Source organism: Amphiura filiformis, chromosome 14 (genome assembly GCF_039555335.1).
Source record: "Amphiura filiformis chromosome 14, Afil_fr2py, whole genome shotgun sequence".
In the NCBI taxonomy this organism is placed as follows: Eukaryota; Metazoa; Echinodermata; class Ophiuroidea; order Amphilepidida; family Amphiuridae; genus Amphiura; species Amphiura filiformis.
Window position 1 is genome coordinate 4079875 of NC_092641.1, and position 19880 is coordinate 4099754.

General features: G+C 36.7%; 1 protein-coding gene across 1 annotated transcript; it reads left to right on the forward strand.

Moving 5' to 3' along the window:
• Window positions 1-276: 276 nt before the first annotated feature.
• On the forward strand, window positions 277-16521 carry LOC140168893 (immunoglobulin-like and fibronectin type III domain-containing protein 1). The gene is made up of 8 exons (XM_072192224.1): window positions 277-438; window positions 3235-3398; window positions 7103-7232; window positions 10398-10570; window positions 11890-12016; window positions 13388-13551; window positions 14224-14350; window positions 14720-16521. The coding sequence occupies exons 2-8, from the start codon at window positions 3312-3314 to the stop codon at window positions 15010-15012; spliced, it is 1101 nt and encodes a 366-aa protein (XP_072048325.1). The 5' UTR covers window positions 277-438; window positions 3235-3311; the 3' UTR covers window positions 15013-16521.
• The last annotated feature ends 3359 nt before the right edge of the window (window positions 16522-19880 follow it).

A 19880-nucleotide genomic window follows, 5' to 3' on the forward strand; every position in this document is an offset into this window, starting at 1 on the left:
CGGTGGTGATTGTGATATGTCACTGTTGCTTTTTGGAAAAGGAATTTTTATTTTCGGGGCACTGTAACCCTTAAAATGGAACTTAATCATGGTATATGCCTCAATTTTCTACATTTTGCTGGTTATGCGGTTACATAGGCAGGTACTGACATCTAGCGCCTGTAAAAAAGTAAACATACATATGAGGCCATTTTTGCACCATAGTGTACATAAGGACCAGTGATTGCACTGACAAAATGTCATTGATATAGCTCTTTCACTTCTGGGCGATTTTAAAAACTTTTTGATACCCCCTCGTAATAATACAACAGGTGCTTTCAACCGTATACTACACAAAATATGTAAAGCCAGGAACGGAATACCAATTCCGTGTATCAGCTCGGAGTGAAGCAGGGGATAGCTTACCAAGCAAACTCTCTAATAGCATAACAACTGCTTGTAAGATATTAATTATTTCATAATTTATACACAAGTATGCGGTGTTATATCTTGCTCTTTCTAAAATGAATTTCATTATTAAACTAGTTAATTTGTAAATAATTAGAAATTAGCCCGAGGTTCCTTTTACAGTTGACTGAAATTCTTTATTCCCTATTCCAGAAAAATACAGCAGTAATTTTTTGGGATTACAAATTATTATCCTTTTTTGCCAAACGAAACATAGCTAAATCGTAATCATTTTGTTAGTTCTAACTGCCAATAAAAGTAAAAGTTGAATACTTGCCAATTTGAGGGGAAATCGGCCGAAAACATGCAATTGTGCATTTTTTCTTACAATTAAAATCTTGAGCACAGGCGAAGAATTAGCTTATAATTTTAGTATTGTATGTTATTATAGATAATTGGTTATGAAAATGTGTTTTCCAAAAATTAGAATGCATAACTTGAAATTAGTCTTTATATAAGTCATTGAGCTTGATTGTCACAACATATGAAAAACGTCTTAAAAAACATGTTTTGGCCCTTATTTCCAAACATTGACCAAACTTTAAAATTTGACTATCATTGCCAGTTTGAACTAACTAAAGGATTGGGATTTGACTAGGTTTTAAAAACTAGATAATATTTTATTAATTCAAAGAAATTGGTACTGTTTTTTCTGGAATGGGAGTAGGATTGACAGAATATACACACTATTATTAGTGGGACTAAAGATAAACATGAAAAAGACAAAAGTCATGTTCAACCAGTTCGCCACAGAACAGCTGGTCATGGTAGGGAACACAGAAATAGAAAAGGTGGACCAATACAGCCTGTCTCGAAAAATTGTGCAAGTGAAAAGCGCCTTCTTTGGCAATAAGAAAATACCGTTGTGACGTTATGCTTACATCAACGTCACGGGTGTAGTCTTAGCTCTCAAATGCCGTTTGTTCTGTTCAATTTGCTTGTTTTAATCTCGAGATATGCTTGGTTAACGACGAAAGGGTAAAATCACATTTGTGCCACTTTTACTAGGGAAGAGGGCTTTACGTGTAAATCAGTGATAGCATCAAGTTTATCAAGGGTTCCTTCGTGAAATCAAAAGAATGCATCAATTACTAAATACAAACTTTTTTTTACTGTTTTTACTATTTTATCATGATGCAGGAATAATGATTCTCTTTTTCTACAGATTAAAAGAATAAAAATATTTCACATTCTGCTGTAAATTTAAATACATGTGCACGTCAATGATTTTATCATGGTAAATACTGTTCTCTAAGACATGTTAAAAGACAAACAAATATTGCACACTAAGGTCCGTATACCCAAAAGAGTTAGACAGGGTCTCAAGTTAGACCTGGCCTAACTGGAATTAAGTTCCATCAGGAATGGTCCTTTACTCTTATTTCCTTCCTAGAGTAGCTAGCACATTCTAAAGATTTAATGCAAAGTTCAAAAATAATACAAAAAGGCTTAAGCAAATGTAAAGGAAAATGTCCTTGTCATGGTACTAAATTTGGACCCGGTCTAACTCTTTTGTGCATACGGACCTTATAGGTTTATATTACTTGTTGGGAGAGAAATTAGACAAAATAATGCACGCGCGCTGATGTTGACACGAGCCCCGAAGGGGGAGTGCATTAGGCACATCAACTTCAGCTATCATTGATGTACAGCTCTTTTCCCTAGTGAAAGTGGCACAATTGTGATTTTGCCCTTTCGTTGTTAAATAAACATATCTCGAGATTAAAACAAGCAAATTGAACAGAACAAACGGCATTTGAGAGCTAAGACTGCGCCCTTGACGTTGATATAAGCATTATGTCACAACGGTATTTTCTAATTGCCAAAGAGGGCGCTTTTCACTTGCACAATTTTTTTTGAGACAGGCTGTATGTGTACTTAGGACAGCTAATCAACATGACTCACAATCAAATGGATGAAGTAAAGAGGAGAACTAGGGCTGGTTGGTGTGCATTTGGCAAGCTCAATGACATCATGAGAAGTAAGATGCCAACTTGTCTGAAACGAAAGGTTTTCAACCAATGTGTACTACCAGCCATGACTTATGGAGCTGAAACATGGTCACTTACTAAGAGGATGGAGCAAAAACTGAAAACTGCACAGCATAGCATGGAAAGATGTATGCTGGGCTATACTAGCCGCAGTCTGTGGCCCTCACGGACTTAGCGAGCGCGTAGCGCGAGACATTCAATCGAGCGCGTCAGCGCGAGGGGCTGACGCAACCTCTCTGGATAGTATACTAATAGCAACAGAGCCCGAAAGTAGTGCTAGGCTACACCAAAAGGGACAGGAAAACAGTGGCATGGATCAGAAGTCAAACAGAAGTTACAGACATAATCCACACAATAAAGATGAAGAAGTGGCATTGGGCTGGCCATCTTGCAAGATCAACATATAATAGATGGACAAAGAATGTCACACAATGGAGGCCTTGGCTGGGCTCAAGACACCAAGGCAGACAGAAAGTCAGATGGAGGGATGAGATAGCAAGTTTCACAGGGATCAGGTGGATGGCAAAAGCAAATGACAGGAAACTTTGGGCCAACTTGGGGAGGTTTTCGCCCTGCAGTGGGCTGAATACGGCTGATGATGATGACACACTATTATAACAGCGCCCAACTAGTTGTTTCAGAATAATTAAAAACTACTATACGGAAAAGTTTTATGTTCATTTGCAGTTCTATTTTCACAATAAAGATGCAATTTTTTATATTTAGCTTGTACATTTATCGTGTATTGATAGTAAACATGAGTAAAATGATAATGTATTTATTGATTTCCATCTAGACAAGCTTAACTCACCAGAGAAACCTAAAGCAGAGAACATTGGTAATGCTAAAATAAGAATTACCTGGTCAACTCCAATGACTGAAAATGGTTCACCAGTTAGTGGATACGTTCTGGAAATATTGGATGTAAAACAAGAGAAATGGAGCACTATCGAAGACAACGTACGTTCGTAATTTGGTCTGTAAAAAGTGACTTATTACGCTAGTCCATGGACAATCCATGGTCCACAAGTATTCAAAGTACACACACTTGGCTAGCCTAACCTTTAATAAGAATGAAAAAATATATCTTTCAGCATGATTAAATCGAAAGAAGTAGGAAGAAGTAAAGAATGTCACTCCAAACAATCAAATCAGTTTAGCTTCCTTAGGTCGAGAGAGAAGAAACTGGGAATCTTAATTCACGTCTCGATACAATGATTCAGAAGATTGTTATTTTACTGTCACTATTATACAATGTTTATAGATGATTATTTTACTTTCAATATACAGGTTGATTTAGAACTTATATAGTTCTCTGCTATCTGCTCATTCGAAAAATGGCAAAAATCAGCAAACATAGTCTGCCCCAGTGGGCACACCTGACGTTGAAATCAGGTTGAAATCACGTTGTATTTGCATATGGACTTCAACCTGATTTCCATCTCCTTAATTTTTCCATTAAAAGTTTGTTGAATTGAAATTTCAACCTGATTTCAACAAGCCTCTGGGTTGAATCAGGTTGAAATCAGGTTAGGTTGAAACATCGACGCTGTATTGATTCAACATCGAAATTCCAACCTGTGCCCACTGGGTGCTAGTGTTTAAACCGAAAGCCACGTAAAAGACAAAAGTAATATCTCTACTTAAGTAGAGAAATTAGCTACAAGTATTTGAATGGGGCTTCAACTTTGTCGATTGCCGTTTTCCTCGTTATTTGACATATTTTTCGTTTAAGAAATTTTAATGACTAATCCTTTACTTTTAAGCTATTTATACATAATTTTTTTCCGCTGTCGCTGTTGTCACTGAATGGGCCTTTAAGTTTTAGCCTAAAATTATTCAATTCATTATTTTTTTTATTTGCTTAATTAGGAATCGTTTATGTCATTTACATGGACAGAAATACACAATAAGTGAAACTACCATAAAATCAAAATTAGCAGAGCAATGATTTCGTAATAGCAAGAACCGAATTATGAGCGATTTTATTCAGGTCTCAACGCACCTGAGGCTAAAGAGATTTTTCAGCTAAACCGAATGGTGAATAAAATAAAACCTACGTCACATGCCTTTTCGCTGTTTTAGGTATACGATTTATTCCATGTGAGAAAATAAACAGGGGTCAATATCGCCAAATATGGATTGGTCAGGTTTTTCCGCTGCCTTTAGACACGTTCGAATAACCTCCAGTAAATTGGTTTTACTTGCTGTACGTCGGATATAGATCAAACTATACTTCTTACAAATCCTTATGAAGAGAATGTATTGGTATGGTTTTAAACCAGATTTTAGCAACGTTTACTATGTATAAGGAACCTATTAGATATTATGCAAATTATCATTGTTCCCTATACAGGGTGTCCCAGAATGATTTATACCTGGAAAGGTGAAATGTTTTAGGTATGAAGAGCAATACTATTGGTAGTATTGTTTTAAATGCTAAAATTTACATACATTTAGCTTTCTTCGGAATGTCAGATTTTTAGAATTGGGCGTTTCTAATAGAAGTTATAGGATAATGCGAAAAATGGCGAATTCCAAGTTTTGACAAAACTACCTATTTTGAAAACCTGTAAAATTGCTAACTGTTCAGCACAAAGTTATTTGGGAAATGTTATGCAGTATTTTGTTGTGTCCTGTTCTTACTTCTACTAAATAGTTGATATCGTTCGATTATTTATGATGTTACGAAGCAATCTTTCGTTTGGAATAAAGGATTTGTTACGCTTGAGAGTGACCTTACACTATTTTTTCTTTGGCGACAGTTTTGAAGACAATTATTGCAGTGTGTGAGTTTAATTATTTGAAATGCCGGCAGAGATAGATAGATAGTAAAGAGAAGGTTCGTCCTTAGTGTTACAGCATGTATTTATGTCCATCCACAGTATATTGGCAAACCCACTGCTACGTAATGGAGAAGATTAAATTATTTACTGCGGAGGAAGTTATATCCTCTGTAATAATGACATTTTTGGGTAAAAATTGTGATAAAAATCACAAACAAAAGCATGTTTTTCAACATAAATATCTGAAGTCATATTGAAATGTTTCACTTCATCCCATATCGAGAATAATTTAGCTTTGTAAGATCTACATCTGTGCCAAATTTGAAGTATTTCCTATAAAAGAATGCAGGGTTTCTCCAATATATTGCGCAGTGCGGCAGGACGATGGTGATAAAGGCGCTGTAAATTACACAAATGCAGTTTTCGTCCATTTTCAGAAATAGCAATGTCACGCCAAAGCGAATCACGCTATTTCCACGAAAGTCACAGAATAAGTAGGAGAGGTATTGTATTGCACTTATTAAAATTAGATACACTGTTGACTATATATTTTTGATAGTTTGTTCAAACACGGTAAAAATCATTCTGGGACACCCTGTATATTTTTTTGTCTCATTTGTTTGACATTATTGGTTAAATACCACTAATAGGCCTGGGCGATACATTGAAATACGATGAGTAACTATTTGTTTTCATGGCATTCGAAAAGACTGCATTAAAATTGCTGAAATTGATCAAGTTATATTGCCAAAAAAGTACTTTTTAGAGTTTGATGCTTCAAAATGGTACATTTTCTCTCATTATATGACATTTTTGATGTAATAGTACCAAAATTCATACGCACGGCTTCGGTTTTTAGTAAATAGTCGCCCTATCATATTGTAACGTTCAGCTTCGAGGGCGCACTGTCATTTTAAGGTGTTTACGGTTCAGTGCGTTAAAACAAGAAAAGTCTCAGGTCAACCTATGTTGAATTTGTGATCATTTGGCATCTAAATCATATAGTTTCACCTGATATTGGTGGCATTGAACTGTGAGAGTTCTGAATATGAGAAAATTCCACCCGAAATTAGGCATTTTCCCATTGAAACACGTGTAATACATAATTAGTGGTATTTAACCTATTGTTATCTTCAGGAGGGTTTGTAACCAAAAATCGTTCTGCTAGCACTCAGTCCAGGTCAAACCCTCAAACACCTATATTGTTCTTAGATTCACTTGACTATTGTAATAGTTTGATACTTCGTAACGTTTTAGATCAGTCAAGACCTAGAACAAATAGGAATGTCAATGTTTGTCGTTGTATGCATTCTCTAAAAAAGAGCTCTCCAAAAATATATCAAAAAGTAGACAAAAGGGAAGCAGGAAAAAATGCTAATTTGAATAAAACAAAAATCACAGCTTATGTATGGCTCAAGTACAAGTATTCCTTTTCAAATAAGGATTCAAAACAAGTATGGTTTGACTTATCTCATATGTATAGTTTTAGGGATATAGGCAAAAAGGTCACACTTTAAATTTCAGATTCGTTGTGTCGATAAATAAAATTGATTTTTTGGTTGAAACTAGGATCAAATATAATTTATGGTCACTCATTGCAGTATTTAAAAAAAGTTGCTCTTACCATATCTTTCTTACTGAGTGTATTTATATATTTATATTTAATTGATTCAAAAATTGTTTTTTAATGGTGTGAAATTGTTTCGCTTTGGAACAGCAAGAATAGTCTGTTACGTTACTGAGGAAATTGAATTGGCTTTGATTTTTTGGTTGAAACTAGGATCAAATATAATTTATGGTCACTCATTGCAGTATTTTAAAAAGTTGCTCTTACCAAAGTGTGTTTATATGTTTATATTCAATTGATTCAAAAATCAGGTTACATCAACTAAATACACCACAACAGATGCAAAGGCAGGGATGGAATACCAATTCCGTGTGTCAGCTCGGAATAAGGAAGGTATCATTAGTAAGCCAAGTGAGCCGTCAAACATCCTAAAACCCTATGGTAAGAATATTTGGGGGGGGGGGGAAGCAATTTTTGACAAGCCGATAAGGGGGGCAAGTGATTTTTGGCACACATTCACTGGGCGCCTTTTTAATTGAATGCTCTAAAAAGGCTTAGGAAATCAGTACGGAAACGCTTTAATATGTACGTTTTCCTGCTCGTTGCGCTTGCAACATATATCTAGACCATTTAAGGTTTGCAAATTGGGATCTCAAAAATTTGGCATGTTCAAGGGGCAAAGATTTTTGCTGAAGGTGAGACAACGCATGTTGGATTTTGTTGGATTTGACACCGTTATGGTGGCAAATGAATAACGTTGGCATTTATGTAAATTTTATTTAAAGCAGTAAACATTAGAGAACAACATGCTAAAATTTGGCTTCATGAGTTTGGCTCTTTGACAAAGCCCAGGGACAACGCAGTGAATATGATCAACAATTCAATAATATATCATGTTTAGTAAAACATGTCAAAGTGGAGAGCATGTTTTAGGCGAGTTACAATATGGGCGAGTTAGGTAAAGGCGAGTTAAAAAGGAGAGTTACCCCCCACAAAGTCAGGCTATTTTTAGATATTCCCATGAAGTATGAAGCCCCAGCGCGAGTTACAGTAACACTTTTAAGTCCCGGTGGTGACATTACAGTAACACTATGAAGTCCTGGTGGCGAGTTACAGTAACACTCTGATGAAGTCCCAACAGTGAATTAAAAATGTCAGTGTATTTTTAAGTACTGTTTTTTAAGCTGCTAGTCCAAAATCAGCAAAATCAGTTCTGATTTTAATCTCCCTTCTTAATTTCCAATTTGCTTGAGTCCTCATTTATCATATACTTCTCTCTGGCTTGCAAGGATCTTGAGAATTAATATAAAGATGCAGTGCTACTGTCGCCTGTGCAAAGGTTGCCCTCTTCTTCTAGTATAAATAAAATCTGAAAAAAAGTTATACAAATAAAAGTCATAACAATTGTTTAAACACCTTTTAAAAAAACATTTTAATTTCTTAAACACATATGTACCATGAAAAATATAAACAAATGTGATAAACAAGTAACCACTAATATAAAAGAAACCTCATCATATCTCACTACGGTACGCTTGAAATAAGGAACCATACAAATACATTTTCATCAACATCAGTGACCATCAAAAACTAGTTATGACATACTACACACACAGAGCTTACGCCACCAGAACAGTGGATTACCAATGTTATTGTTCCCCTTCCAAAGAAAGGAGACCTCAGCCTCATGAACAACTATAGAGGAATCACACTGATGTCAGTTGCAGCTAAGGTGTACAATAGGATCCTACTGAATAGAATTAGGGACCATGTTGATCCTGTAATAAGAAGTAACCAGGCCGGATTTAGACCAGGCAGAAGCTGTGCACAGCAAACGCATACCCTCCGTAGAATCATGGAGGCTTTCCATAGTTACCAACTTCCACTAACTATAACATTCATTGACTTCAAGAAAGCCTTTGATTCAATCAACAGGAAGATTATGTTTTCTGTTTTGCGGCACTATGGTATCCCTGAGAGCATCGTAAAGGCAATACGTGTATACTAATTCGCAAAGTGCGGTATTGGTAGATGGCAACATCTCGGATCCCTTCCTAGTGACTACTGGAGTATTGCAGGGGGATGTTCTAGCCCCATTCCTATTCATCGTTCTCATCGACTATTTGATGATGATGGCTACCGAGGGGAATAACAGCGGTGTTGAAACACACCCGCGTCGCTCCAGGCGTTATCCTGCCAAGGTTTTGAACGACTTGGATTTCGCAGATGATATTGCCTTGCTTGAATCTTCCATCCCGCGGGCACATGCACAGCTGACCAGAACAGCGGCTGCAGCAGAAAGCCTGGGTCTCATCATCAGTGTTCCCAAAACTGAGTACATGACCATCAACTGCAATCCTCAGCCACCACTCCAAGTATACGGAGAACCCATAAAGTATGTCACTGATTTTAAATATCTTGGTTCCATGATGGGCTCTAGCACCAGTGACCTCTCCCGACGGAAGGCGCATGCTTGGTATGCATTTTGGAAACTGGAGCATCTGTGGAGAAGTCCAACAATTACTGTTACAACAAAAGTCAAGCTATTTAACACCACTTGTGTTACAGTATTGCTCTATGGATGTGAGTCCTGGGTGATATCTACTGATATGGAAAATAAGATCAACGCTTTTGGTACATCATGTTACAGGATAATGCTGAACATCAAGCGCACCGACCATGTTAGTAATGAAAGGGTCTATACCATCACCAACACTGTGCCTCTTATCAATTCTGTCAGATCACGACAACTACGATTCCTGGGACATATCCTGAGGATGCAGGAAGATGAACCATGCAGAAGATATGCTCTCTACACCCCATTACATGGTAAAAGAAGACCTGGAAGGCAAAGAACATCCTACTTGTCTTATGTGCAAAAACTGTTGGGGGATTTAGACAACTTTCTACTGCCAGATGCCATTGCCACTTTGGCTTCAGAACGTAGTACATGGAGAAACTTTGTAGTCGCCTGCTTCGCAGCCGAATGAAATGAATGAATGAATGATGAACACACACAGAAACAAAAACATCACATTGTATGTGCCAAAGTCAAAACACATAATGCCTAGACAAATTTGTACAGTATTAATGGTATCATTTGTAATAACTATTGATTGCAATATTTCAAATTAAGGCTGGTATCTAGTTATATGGTAAAGTATAATAATGGAATGTACATCAGTCAAAGAATACATTAATGGTATCATTTTTTTTTTAAATAATCAGTTTTTGAATTTTGCCCAAAACTGCATTTTTGGTTCAAAATCCAGGACTTTCCGGAAATTCACAACTCGCCACGTGGACTTTCCTGAAATTCACAACTCGCCGCGTGGACTTTCCGGAAAACACTGCAGGGGGTAACTCGCCATTTTAATTCACCTTTTTCTAACTCGCCTATTTTTTTAACTCGCCAATAACCTGTTCTCGTCAAAGTGGGCTGTATTTTCCAGATGCCATGCCATGGTCCAGGTACCATGCTGTGCTAATCCAGGGGCCCGCATTGTGACAACCTGTTTTAACAGGCTTAAAAACTCACAAGTTGGTAAATCTGATGACTTTTCTAACTGATGAATTTGTTCTGTATTGTCACTTCTTGTTATATAGACAAGCCTGATGCACCAGGCACCCCTATAGGAGAAATCATTGACAATGCTAAAATCAAGATTACATGGTCACCTCCAATGAATGACAATGGAGCACCAATCAGTGGATATATTGTGGAGAAATTCTATGTAAACATGTTCAAACAGGGGAAATGGAGCACTATCAAGGACAAGGTATAAGTTTAGGGTTTATTAGATGATTTAACAATTTTCATTCTTTGTGGAGAAGATTATTTTCTGTAGAATATTAATCAGTAACAACACTACCAAATTTGAATAAATCACCATTAAGGCATGGAGTATGAACGTTTGGGACATTAGAGCACATCAGACATGCCGAATTGGATTCTGAATACGAAGAATGTCCTGATATCAAATAATTTAGATTTTTTGAAATCCGCAATGTAAAGCACATTTTATTGCAAATGATTAAAAATTTATATTTTGATATTTAGCAGTACTCAAGTAAACTTTATAAATCTGATGATTTATACTTCAAGTGTATGTAGGTGGGATGAAAAGCCGACGATCAATTGAAAATTTTGACCGTTCTTATTGAAGATATGGATTTTTTCCCAAAACACCAAAAAAAATTAGGTCTTTTTGGGAAAAAAATCCATACCTTCAAGCTACATACACTTTCAGAATATACCATTAGATTTATAAAATTTACTTCGAGGACTGTTATATATCGAAAAAGTGAAAAATATCAAATTTTAATAATTTGTCATAAAATTTGTATTATATCGTGAATTTCAAAAAATGAAAATTATTTGATATCAGAAAGACACCCATCGTATTCAAAATGAAGTTCGATATGTCTGATGTGCTCTCAGATTCCTTAAATCAAATTCGCCAGGAAATGTTACTGGTGTTCTGTTACCTAGGTAACCCATTGTAACTCTAACATATAAATCCTAACGAAAATTTAATTTTTAGTTTGGACTTTTATTTGTCACATTTGGCAAAAAAAACCACACAAGCAGAACCCAATAATATGAGCAAAGAGCACTAAATTAAAGGGAAACCCTAAACAAATCGAGCAAGAAATGAACTAAAAGGAAAAACAATACAAAAGACAAACATAAAGGGAATTAAGGAAAGCAAGCAAGAAGCTAATCCCAGAAAACTTATCCGACGGCGAACACGCTAAAAGCCTACCAATTGTTATAAGCGCCAGTCATAAAAGCCCATCTTACAACCCAGTGCCAGCAAAAGGTAAATTAGTCTATATGCCAGCAATTTTTTTCTCGACCCCCCCCCCCGAGAAAAATGGTCTAGCGACGGCACTGAACCCAGAAAACAGTTTAAGCAATATTTTTGCACCATTGAAGCCTGAATGATACTATTGACATTGTATGTATGTGTTTATTATTTAGAAATGCCAATGAAAGAATTAACATTTTCAATAAATAATGCTGAAATACTACTTATCAGTTTCTATTGTTATGTTTTGGCTTTGAAATATTGCACTGTTAGTAATTTAATTCCAGGTGACACCAACTGAGTACACCATAGACGACGTAAAGACTGAAACGGTATACCAATTTCGAGTGTCAGCTCAGAATATCGGCGGTCAAAGTTCACCAAGTGAACCTTCAAACACTGTAACTCTATATGGTAAGAATTTATTTATTAACATACTGTGGTTATATCATGAGAATTTCAAACGAATCAGTGATCAGATTAGTCACTTAATTACTATAATGAAATAGATGAATAAATTTAGCACAATCTCTAGTACCTGAGATATCGTAATTTGACGCCACGTTGTAACATCCGTTACTTTGCATTTTAAAGCCGTAAAGTTCGTAGTAACATCGCAATGTTACCCGCAAAGTCTTATGCAATTTACCAAAAAGGTCAATTGGAGCGCATTACCGGCAGAAAATAATATTCATAAAGCAATTAATTGATGAAGCAATTATAATTCACCTAAGTAATCAAATGAACTAAATATCCTAGCGTACATCATCACCATTCACTCGGTCGGACATCCGGGAACATTGTCCCCTTCGTCCCCTTTGCACAAGCGCGCGCATAGCAACCAGCTCGAGAAAGGGGAACTGCACATGCGCTGCACATGCGCACACTGGTTTTACAAGGCTATTTCCCCTTTGTGACGTCAGCCCGACCAAGAGAATGGTCACTCATCTTGTCGTTTGGCTGTAGAAGAGCGTTGAGAAAATTATGCCAGATCCAGACCCACATATTTGGCTGATATTCTCTCATCCACACTTGAGAACCTCGCATATGATAATGTTGACATAAAAAAGGGTGAAAATTGTTGTAGGTGTGACAAAAGCAATTTCTTACTTAAATCTTTAGATTTTGCCTCCTTTGAAAGAGGCGTGATCACAAGATAATATTAGTTTGACTGTTATTCCCAGTCACTGTTTGCTTTTAAACTCTAAGCTTGCCGGTGATTGGTTATCACCCCCTAGTGCATATTCAAATGTTGCACTAAAACGATAAAGAAAGTGACCAACACCTTTTAATTGTGAGACCATCCTTTCCGCTCAATCTCACCCAGATTTGTTTTGTTTTTACAATTTGATCTAATCAAAACAGATATTTTATAGTACGGGTTTGGAAAACTCTGTAAATGTTACATATTTTAGTCATTTCATTTTATTTTAAGATTTTTTAGAATATTTTACATAATATTCAATTTTTGCGTCTATAAAGCACTGATAAAATAGCTATATTGAAGGTTTGTTGAGCCTTGAGGAACCTTCAGATGGACTAGAATCAAGTTATTTTACACTTTTATTTGACAACAGAGTATCCTTTATGTTCAATGCGTAGTTAAAAAGTGGTAACGATCATTGAACTGCAACGCGAAACTATTAATACGATATACCAAAACAAGTTGCGGGTATGTGGTGTGACAGGTACAAGTAATATTCATTTTGAAGCTTATTGTATGATCTGATATAATTGTTAGACATTGGTAAATATTAAAAAGTAAATTTTTCTCTTCTCGTGTAGATAAACCCGACTCACCAGAGAATCTTACAGCAGCGAACATTGGCAATGCTACAATTATGATTACCTGGTCACCGCCAAGGAAAAAGAGTGGCTCGGCAGTAATTGAATACATGCTAGAGAAATTGGATGTAAAAGAGGGAAAATGGAGCACTATCAAGGACAATGTAAGTTCATGGTATTGGCGATATATTTTTACAATCAGTAAACAGAAAGAAGAAAAAACGCATCTGTAAGTAAGGTGGTACTAGACCCCTTGATAAATGTCTGACTATTTTTGCCTTTTTCTCAAACAATAATATTCACACTGGTAACAAAAGTTATGTATATTATAAGGGAATGAATCCAGTTACTGCACTGGAATTGCAGTGGCGGTACGTTATTTATGATTGATTTATTATTTCAAAACATATATAATGAACCACTTGCCTTGAATCACTGAAATTTCAGTGAAGTAATTGGATTCCTTGCCCCTATCATATATCTTATGTTACCAGTGTGACACTGACTCAATTGTTTTAATTTTCATTTCTCTAAAGACTCTATTTTTATGTATCTACCACAGCAAAAAAATCCTCGCATAGCTAAAAGTGTATATACTGACAAATTACAATTAACTTTTGTTTAGATCTCAACGCAACCTAACCAAAATTAATTGTGAACAAAACCCAAAGGAAAATGGATTACATGTCATATTACAAGCTCTATAGGGTTTTGATAATTACATGTATCTAATGTTACTCGATAGTTATGTCCAGTCATTGAAGTTCCAGTAGAGAATTAGCATTTTCAATTTTGATCTTAATACAACCTGCACACCTTTATTTATTTGATTCAAGGTGACATCAACTGAGTACAACACACCTGATGTAAAGCCAGGATCGGAATACAAATTCCGCGTAACAGCTCGGAATAGAGAAAGTGTCAGTACCCCAAGTGAACCATCAAACGCGATAATCCCTTATGGTAAGATTTTTTGGCCGAAAATTAAGACACACACAAAAAAAATGGCATATACAAAATTTAAATAAATACTCTACCTTTTATACTAAATCGATTCAAAAATCGTTAAAATAGATGTATGGTTAATATTCATTTATTCCGTTACCTATCTGACATTACAGTTTTTACACAAAACATTTTTATTTGAAAAACCTAACACTCGGCTTTTTCCGGAGAAGTCACAGGAGTACCGTGACCGGTGCATTAATTAGCATTAAAATCACGTTGGTTCAGAACGCATGCTAGAATCACTTCCCGAATGGCGTGGGCTTCTGTGAACTAGGGTTAGCAAAGAAAAGTTTCCACTTAGTATTGATTTTTTTTTCTCCTCAGATTTGATTATAATGCAAGATATCCTCCGTGAGTCCATTGACATCCTGTGTGATTATTTAAATCCAGAAGATGTATTACCGGGGATGAAAGCAAAGGGAGCAATTACTGATACAGAAGTAAAACAAATACGAGATCAAAACACAGATCCTCGCCGAGTGGAGAAATTGCTGGACATTCTGCGTCACAAGCCAAGCCTGTTAAGATATAACACGTTTATGGAAAAACTAAATGCAAAGCGACCAGATTTACACCAAAAAGTCAAGGAACTTGAAGACATGAAGCACAATGCTTAACCAGGCTTGTGTAAATATCTTGCTAAATAAATACTCTGCTCCTGTAAAACGCAGGTACCCTAGTAAATAAGATCGACGAACTCACTAACGTAATATTCAATTTAAAACCCATACCAACGATTATTTTAGTTAGAAACCTCAATTCCGTGACCATTCTCTGGCTAGTAAGGTTTAACGATTGATTCGACTTCTATGGACCGTTTAGAAAAATATAGCCCCCATGTCCCTCGCGAAAATCCCGGCATTTTTCATTAGAGGCCAAAATCCAAAATGGTCGCCGCACCATTTTGAAAAGTTAAGTTTTGAACCAGAGCACCTATAATCATGTACAAAGACACTTTTTCGGGTATGTCGAGCACAAGGACATTAGTTTGAAATTAGTTTGACATTACGGCACCTTTTTCACCCAGAAATTCAAGATGGCGGCTGCCGGCGCCATCTTGAAAAAATATGTTTTGAACCAGAGTACCTAAAATCGTGTACAATCCGAATCTGACATTAATTTGACGTTATAACATAATTTTTGCCCAGAAATGCAATACGGCCCCAATTGGTAGAGCGTAAATGTAATTTTCGAATGAGAGCACATAGGATTATGAATTAACTCCCTTTTTTGGCTAATTATAAAATAGTAATGGATATGGAAGCATAGGTATGTCATTTCAGCTTTATCTGGAGTTCACGTCCCTTATCTGTGGTTTAGATTGCTCTATCTGTGGTTTACGCTCCTTATCTGACGGAAGGCGCCTTATCTGGAGGTTAGACTACTTTATCTGGGCTTACGTCCCTTAGCTGGGATTAAGGCGTCTTATATGGGGTTTAGATGCCTTATCTGTGTTTTAGACTGTGTTATCCTACGTTTACGTCCCTTATCTGAAGTTAAGGCGCCTTATCTGGGGTTAAGATGCCTTATCTGGGATTTACGTTCCTTATCTGGGGTTAAGGCGTCTTATCTGGTGTTTAGACTGCCTTATCTGGGGTTTACTTATCTTTAGGTTTATGTTCCTTATTTAGGGTTAAGGCGCCTTATTTGGAGTTGGGATTACTTTATCTGGGGTCTACGTCCCTTATCTGGGGTTACGGTGCCTTACTTGGGATATAGACTGCCATATCTGAGTTTACCCCTCTTATCTGGGGTTAAGGCGCCTTATCTTTGGTTTATATGTGGTGGTCTTGGATTTCTGGCTAAAATTGGTGTTGTAATGTCAAAGTAATGTCAGATTTGAAATCCTTGTTGTTGACTTATCCGAAAAAGTGTCTTTGTACACGATTTTAGGTGATCTGGTTCAAAATTAATCTTTTCAAGATGTCGCCGGCGGCCATCTTGGATTTCTGGGTGAAAATGATGACGTAATGTCAATGTCAAAATCGAAATCTTTGTGCTCGATATATCCGAAAAAGTGTCTACGTGCATGATTATAGGTGCTCTGGTTCACCGGGCTGGTTCAAAACTTAATTAATGATTTTGGCCTCTTTCGAAGAATGTCGGGATTTTTGCGAGGGACAACTAGGGGCTATTTTTTAATATATTAAGGGGGTACTACACCCCTGTGGTAAATTTGTGACTATTTTTGTATTTTTCTCAAAAACAATTAACACACTGGTAACAAAAGTTGTGTATATTATTGGGGCAAGGAATCCAATTACCACACTGAAATTTCAGTGACTCAAGACAAGCGGTTCAGTATATATGATAGGAAATGAGGTACATCCAAGCGGTACCTTATTTCTTATCATAAATAACAAACCGCTTGTCTTGGGTCACTGAAATTCCAGTGTAGTAATTGGATTCCTTGCCCTATAATATACATAACTTTTGTCACCACTGTGTTATTAGTTTTTGAGAAAAATGCAAAAATAGACAAAAATTTATTGAGGGGTGTAGTACCCCCTTAAAGTGACTCCCAGCTTTCTATGACTAACTGATTTTAAGTTGTAAGACATGACCACTCCAAGGATTTATTCTACATCGATTTATTATTTCATAAATTGGTGTTGGTTCAGGGCAAAGTTGGCGGTGTCCATCTCAACATGTGTTGTTATTATCGGCCATTCTCATGGGTGGATTCAGTGTCAACTGACAGTAAGCTGAAGAAACGTCTTCACAAAAAGTAACGCAGCTGTTACAAATACGCCTATGGCTTCAGAACTAGTAATTATTGTTCTCACAATAACTCAATCTTAACAATACAGTAGTGCTATATATCCGAATTTAAAACTTCCAGCTTACATATTTTAATTTAAAAGTAGCAGTTTACATATTTTAATTTAAAAGTTCAGCGATCAATTAAGATTTAATTTAAATCTGGTCAACCAGACATACCTATTTTTGACGGACGAACCGACGTTGCGACTGAAACCTTCAGTCTTCAGCTGGGTTGTGATGCAAATGACCTCGAGTACCGGACACTTCCGGTATTGATGACAATCGACTCGTCCTTTATGATTCGGTCCCAGCCGTGTGACAACTTGGCCCGACAACTTGACAACTTTGCATCACAACCCAGCTGAAGACTTAAGGTTTCAGTCGCAATGTCGGCTCGTCCGTCAAAAATAGGTATGTCTGGTTGACCAGATTTAAATCAAATCTTAATTTCAACCTACCCAGATGAATGAGAGTCTACACAGTTTCAGCGATCAATGTTTATTACGCAAGCATTGTGGCATATAACACCCACCATTATCTTCCGCGCTGACTTCAAATTAACACAAATAGCTGCAACTTTTAAATTTGGGTATTTTTCTTTAAAAACACTGCTATGATATTAATATAGAATGAATTGTTCGAATGGGATATCAAAATGTGCGTAAATAAATCATCTTTCTACCTTTGTTGAATTATTGTGAAAACAATAGTTCTGAAGCTATAGGTGTATTTATAACAGCTGCGTTACTTTTTGTGCAGTCTTTAGGTGTTGAAGTCAACTCTACCTACCAAGTTTTCCCAATCTCATTTGATGTAGCTACAAATGTTCAACACGCGGCCAGGGAGTTTTCTGGAGTTGACCATCTGTTTGTCTAGCTAGGTGACCAGCCCATGACCCCTTTTCTGCTTAGTAGTGCTCCTAATCCAATTAATTGTTTTCTATCTCGCTTGGTTATCCCTGACATGCATATTGTCATGTGCTACTCTTACTTTTTGCTCATCTTCTGTGTCATGAACCAGGTCTCTGCACGGCACGTCGTTGATAGCAGGACACAATGGTTGAAAACGTTTCTTTTATGTTATACACTGTGTACCCTTATTTTACTACGTACTCCTCTGTCAATACGCATATTGTCATTCTTTTTATAGTAGCTGTGCTCTTGCCGTACAAGCTACTTATGATGTTAATGCAAGTATGGCCGATTCACCTGGCATTTCAACGCTGTCAAACGCCTTCTCATAATCTATGAATGTCATGCACAGTGGTAGTGTTCATTTGCTTTCTCAGAGTTGCTTGACTGAAGTCCAAAATTGTAGAAATTCTGTCAGTGGTGATTTTTATAAAGAACTTATAGATAATGGATAGAAAAGCGACATTCATAAGTTGTGTAATATGCCATCCTTCTTAATCTGCCGCCTTTCAATTCTCTGCTCTGTCACAAGACTCCTCCAACGCGCAATAACTCTCAATAATTTGCAGTGGACAAGGAAAGACTGGGAATCAAATATAGAACATGAGTGTCGTTCTTCTTTATTGTAACTGCAAGTTCAAGAAAAACAATCGGTTTCAAAAGTGTTCCAAAGTCTAGGCATATGCTAAAGATTCAAAGTCAAATTTAATCCTCAGTTTGTGCTTCATCATACGAGTTTCCGGACAATACCTGACCGGAGAGAATGAACGAATTTACACTCCAGTGTACTCAAGGCCGGATCAATCTTCTTGGGGGCCCTGGGCCAGGTCAGAATTTGGAGGACATCAAACGCACCGTGAGGAAGCCATGTGCACTCAAGTGGCCAAGTTTTAGTTTAGAGGGTGGCGAGCATATTTTGTTCCTGTTTTAGTAGGACGCGAAATTTCAGACTATTTTAACACAAGATGAAGGTGAATTTTGCTATGTAATGGGGTAGTGCGCGAATAATACCATAATAAGTCCAAAATATGGTGTTTTCGGGCTGAAAAGGAACATGCACGTGGTATTTTTTTGGCCCCAACTGTTGGGGCCCTGGGCCCGGGCCCATCTGGCAAAATGGTAAATCCGGCCCTGAATATACTGTAAATCTGTTCCCACTATAAACACGCTGTATGATATGAATAATTGAACCATCCCTAAGCTAAGTATGGATAATCCCACTTAATCTGTGTAAATATCGCAAACTCTTTTGGTGAAAGTAAATTACCTTCGCTGAGCGTCTAACATGATGTAAAAATTCATAGACATTGTATCGGAGATAACAAATGGATCTCGGGAACTTGAAAATATAAATCACGTTGGGTCTAAGGGTGATCTAAATCTTTTGTGATACTAACAAAAATCTTATTTTTACAATTATTATCCAAATTTTGATTTGAAATTATGTTGATACTTTAATGGACAGTAGTTAGGTGTGGTTACAATTCTATTGTCTTTTATGTATATTATATTTGATTTCAATTATACATGTCATGTTATGTAATTTATATTGTATACAACATCGGTGATATTTGGGTAAGAGGTAAACTTTTCAAAGTAGATTGTTAAAAAAAATCCCTGATAAACTTTTCCCTGACTCAAGAAGGTTTTGACGCGTCATGCATGAAATTAGTTTCTGAAGTGTATTATGTATTCTGCCATTTGACCTTGGAAATATAATTGAATTAAACCTGTCAACCAGGGCAGAAATGCCGCACTGCGCAGGTAAGCTACCGATCACGCCAGGCCTTTGCACTGACGTCGGACGCAAA